Source organism: Arachis duranensis, chromosome 9, assembly GCF_000817695.3.
Source record: "Arachis duranensis cultivar V14167 chromosome 9, aradu.V14167.gnm2.J7QH, whole genome shotgun sequence".
Lineage (NCBI taxonomy): Eukaryota > Viridiplantae > Streptophyta > Magnoliopsida > Fabales > Fabaceae > Arachis > Arachis duranensis.
In genome coordinates this window covers 67843700-67848905 of record NC_029780.3, presented here as the reverse complement: position 1 = coordinate 67848905, position 5206 = coordinate 67843700, and the positions used below count along the sequence as shown (strand labels likewise).

Here is a 5206-nt window from a genome sequence, read left to right as displayed (position 1 = left end):
TGCAGTTTATCGTTTAATGACTATTGATCATGAATTACGGTTTAAAATTTAGGATTTATAATTTACGGTTCAGCTTACATGGTTTATGGTTCACGGTTCATGAATTAGTGTTACAGTGTCCTCTCACAGTCTCACCTAAAGAAATAAACAAATTAACTGCAATTTAGGCTTTAAGGGTATAATAGGCTTTATTGTTCTCGGTTTTTGGGTTTCAAGACTATGGTTCAGGTTTTTTTGGTTTCGAGTTTTCGGGTACTAGATTCAGGTATGATGTTCCGGAATTAGTGCTACACTGTACCTTCTCAACAAGAAATTTACAAATTAGTCGGTTTTTTGGGTTTTGGATTTACTATTTAGGGTTTACTATTATGGTTTAGTGTGACGATTTACTTTCACCACAACAAACAAACAAGTCAAGTGCATTATTCATGAATCTAACCTTCATTTTGTGTCATTGTCACTCCTTTTACTTCATAACTTCCACCCAAAATGCCCTGAAGACCAACTGTCAACTGTTTTCTGATTTTACTTCTACTCGTCACCAATACTATTTTCACATTAGAGGCCTACTCACATCTATACTAATCAAAGTAACATTTTCTATTGCCTTCTTTTAATTAAAAATAATACTTAAAATACAAAAAAAATATCACCCAAACACTCCACATTGAATTAGGGGTTTAGTATTCAGTAATTATAGCGTCAACCAAAAAAATTTTGACTTTTAGACAAAAATAATATACAAAAATATTAAAATATTTAATCTTAATGTATTTATATTTTTGAATCTTCACGTATATTAGTCACACACACCCAGAAATATATTGTTCATTTGGATGATATGCTCTTTCGTTTTTGGTTTAGGAGTCATATACTCTTCAATGTTATATTTCTCCTACATCATGGTTTTTCTTATCTATAATAGCACCTAAAATAACCAAGGCCTTATGTGAAATGTTTTTGGTCTCCCGACCCAATCATTGCAATAGTATGCTTGGCTCCAACTATCCATTTCGATATTTCCAAAAAAAAAAAAAAGAAGCAAGCATTTTATCTTTTATCCTTTGCTCTTGAACGTTTAACTGACATATATCTTTCCATGGCTCTCCTTTCACTGGTAACTGCTGATTCACTAGCATTACAGCAGGGTTCAGGTTGTTGCATGAGCAAACTATCTTTTTTCATAATGGACTCTTGGACATCTGTCACCTCTAAATTCTTCCAATTCGAATATCTGTAAATCTTTATACAATGAAATCTGTACACTATAATTATCCTTAACTTCTATGTCAGAAACGTTAAAAAATACTGCGCCCACCAAGACAGACCGACACAACAATGAATACAAACTAAGGTGGTATAAGCAACGTTATGATGACCCAAAGAAATATCTGGGAGAAAACGTGTGTACCAGTGCGGGTGGTGATAAATTAGAAAAATCATAGATATTTATTCACTCACACAATCATCATCCGGCACCAAATTTCCTTTCCTGCGGCAAATGTGCCACTGCCACACAAACGATGCCAAGGCAGACTTAACCGCTAAGCTTTCCCTTTCAGCTTTCAATTCAACTCGATAAATAAATAAATATCTCTCTCTAGTCTCTTCCCCAATTCCTATCTAATAATAATATCTGTAACCATAACCACTACCCACCGCTATATACGGACACACCCCACAACCAAAATCAATAACGTTAATAATAACTGGAGCACCCTCTACTCTGCACAGATTCACACCAAAACGCAGCATCCTCTTGGCGTCGTTTAATTATTTAGTTACTATTTGTTGTTGTGATGATGGTGATGGTGATGGTGGGCGAAGGCGTGGGGTTTCAGGACCTACCGGAAGGCTGCATAGCGAACGTTGTGTCGTTGACGACTCCTCGGGACGCGTGCAGCCTTGCGCTGGTGTCGTCTACATTCCGATCCGCCGCTGAATCAGATTCCGTTTGGGATCGCTTCCTTCCCTCCGATTACAACGACATTGTTTCACAGTCCACCTCCTCCTCTTGCCGTTCCAAGAAGCAGCTCTATCTCTCTCTTTGCGAAAATCCGATACTCGTTGATGATGGCAAAAAGGTAATTTCCTTGTATAATGTGATTTGATGAGATCTCTGCTGGTTTGTTCAATCTTGTCTGTTTTGTTTGCTGAGTTCTATTATTATCTAATCTAATATAAAATGTTTCTGTATCGGTCTTCATTTTTATATTATTTTATTTTTAATACTGAAATTACATGCAAATTAGATCCATTCTTAATTTCGTTTAGGTAGTTGATTTCTATATAGTTGAAGGAATATTGTTGAGGAAAAGCTTGTTATGTGACTTACGGGAATAGCATGATTTTGAACAAACCATAATTTTGGGAGTTCAAAAATGGAAGATTGGGAATGTGAAAACACACTCAAATTAACTGAAGAGAAATGTGATTAGCAGCTTTTTTTTTTTTTTTTCTTTGAGGCGTGAAGTACATCTAAAACTGATTGGATTGATGAAACAAGGTGGAATGTAACGGAATAGAAAAGGGAATTTATTCGGTTCTATTGTTTGGATTGAATAGAGATGAGATGTAGTGGAATGGATAAGGATAAGGATCGAATAGATTCTATGTATCTGATAGCATCTTTTTTCTTGCCTTCCGTTTTGGGAAGAATGAAATGGAATTTTAAATGCTATCTTATTCTCTCATAATTATTATATTCCATTGATGTCTACTTGTATATCTTAAGTGTACAGATTCGTTTTTCTTTTTTAATATTAAAATCTAAAATTTATTACATTCTCTGTTGTTCATTTTTAATGCTAAAAAAAAAAAAATGTTGATGCATATAGCATTCCTCCCCAATGCCCATACATCCCATCTTATTTCACTCTATTCCATTTAACACTATATACTTTATACATTCAAAAAAACTATATACTTTATTAATTTATGTTTTCAAATGAATGTTTCAGAGCTTTCAACTGGATAAAGCTTATGGGAAGAAATGCTACATGCTATCTCCAAGGATGCTCTCTATAGTATGGGGAGACACTCCCAGGTATTGGAAGTGGACTCCTCTTCCGGAGGCAAGGTAATTTATTTGCTACTTACTAATTATTCTATCTTCCCTGTCTCTATCTTGATAAATTTCAACTAGAAAAGATTACTTGTACCCCTATAAAGACAAGAAATGATATTTGTACTATCTTCTGTGTACACCTCTTTTATACAGAATCTTTATATGGTATACAAGACAAATTTTTTTATCTTGTTTGTTATCAATCACTTTTAATACCAAAAGTAAAAGGTCTGGGAGGTGTACAAAAGAGATGTAATAAAGGCTGGACATACAAGATTCTTCTATAAAATCAAAGGTATCAAGGGAAATCTATTATGTATTTTAAGTGTTACATTAAGTAGATGGTTTTCCTGTTTTTTGAGGAATATCTATTTTTAACAGCCATCATAACCTCATTGTTGTTAATATGGTTTAACAAAAGTAATTGGAACTAATTATGTTAAAAGATTTGTAGTAAAGCACCACATATATTGCACTATTGCAGGTGAGTTTGTGATCATAGTTTGAATTCCAACATAATCGCAGGTTTTCCGAGGTGGCCGAACTTGTGAGTGTGTGCTGGTTGGAAATCAGGGGTTGGATCAATACTCACATGCTATCGCCAGACACATTGTATGGGGCATACCTTGTGTTCAAGCCAAGCTCTGCAGGGGCCTATGGTTTCGAGTACCAATCAATTGAGGTCTCCATTGCAGTTGCTGGAGGCGAAACCCACAAGAGAACCGTGTTCCTTGATCCGGAAAGGGGAAAGAGGCTAAGGTATCAGATCGTCCCTCGTCGGGTAGGGATATTCAACCGAACTCGCATGGTGGCTGCAGCCGGACCACCACAACCACCTAGAGATAACCTTGATGATCAGTATCCAAAGGATCGGAAAGATGGGTGGTTGGAAATGGAATTGGGACAGTTCTTCAGTGAAGGAGGAGAGGACAAGGAGGTGGAGATGGGAGTTTATGAGATCAAGGGTGGTGATTGGAAGGGTGGCCTTCTTGTTCAAGGAATTGAAGTTAGGCCTAAACAATGCGTCCATGCCAATAATACCATATAAATGGAAGAATACAGAAGAGGTGCCTAAACCATGTAGTCTTCATGGTTGTTCATCTTCAAAGCCATGACCAAATTGTTGTCATTTCCAAGTGGTGGTGTCTTTTCTTTGGGTCTAATCTGATGCTTTACCATTTACTAGTACGAGCGAAGGAAGGAATATGTTAGATTCTTAGTAAGATTCTGTATTTACAAATCAGTCGAATTATTTACCTTTTGTAATATGATACACAGTAAAGAAATAACATTTTACAATGGTGGAAACTCAGGTGCAGTCGACTTCATATGAAGTTGATACCTGAGAGCCATAGATAATTTGACGGATTTGACTAAATTTTCATCTAACGGGTATCAAATATCAACTTCACGTGAAGTTGACTTCACCTGAGTTTTCACCTTTTACAATTTTTATCATTTTAACATTTGTTAATAAATCTCACTCTTCAAGTTAATAAAACTTTTAGATATTAGGGCAGTTGTGTTGATCTATTTTTTTATCCTTGCAAACAAAGCTATTATTTATATTTTATAGGCCTTTGCTATGGTGAATGTTTTTTGTTTCTCATTTGATGAACTTAGGTGGCTGAAGCTAGAGTGAGATACTTATTCGTGACATGAGAACAGGTTTTTGTGTTTTGGCAAAAGAGTCAATTAGTCAAGTTTGGTGACTCTATTGTCTGATATAATTAATCTTGATGACATATTTAGCAAGTAATTATTTTTACTCTATCGGTTAGTATGGCCTTGAGGCCCCTCTTTTTTGTTATGGACTGGACCTAGATTTTATCTTTCACAACTTTGTCATGGTATGGATTTTATCTTTCACAACTTTGCCATGGTATGTCAAATTTGTTAAGAGGTGAATTGTACGTTTGATTACCGAAAACATAATAAAGTATCTTAAAATCGGATTGATGACATCATGCTGATGTCAGCGTGTGGGGTTGGAAAATTTTTTAGAAATGGAATGCAAGAAAAGAGTCGAACTTGACTCTTCTCAAATGAAGACCAAACTAATTACCACTCCACTAATTTGTTCTTTAAATTTAACTTATGCTTTTTATAATATATATTGTATGTTATATAATATCCTAA

At 35.3% G+C, this 5206-nt stretch overlaps 1 protein-coding gene across 3 annotated transcripts in view; it reads left to right on the top strand.

Moving 5' to 3' along the window:
- The first annotated feature begins 1447 nt into the window (after positions 1-1447).
- LOC107465859 (putative F-box protein PP2-B12) overlaps positions 1448-5206 on the top strand; it is a 6174-nt gene continuing 2415 nt past the window's right edge. For 2 of the 3 annotated variants that reach the window (XR_008002871.1, XM_052254801.1), the window contains exons 1-3: positions 1448-2084; positions 2961-3079; positions 3593-4134. Coding sequence is in view for 2 of the 3 variants with exons in the window: in XM_052254801.1 (XP_052110761.1) it covers positions 1800-2084; positions 2961-3079; positions 3593-4115 (927 nt within the window). In the remaining variant the exon portion in view is untranslated. Of the gene's footprint in view, positions 2085-2960; positions 3080-3592; positions 4587-5206 lie in introns of those variants that run through there. The other variant, XM_016084836.3, reaches the window with a different exon arrangement.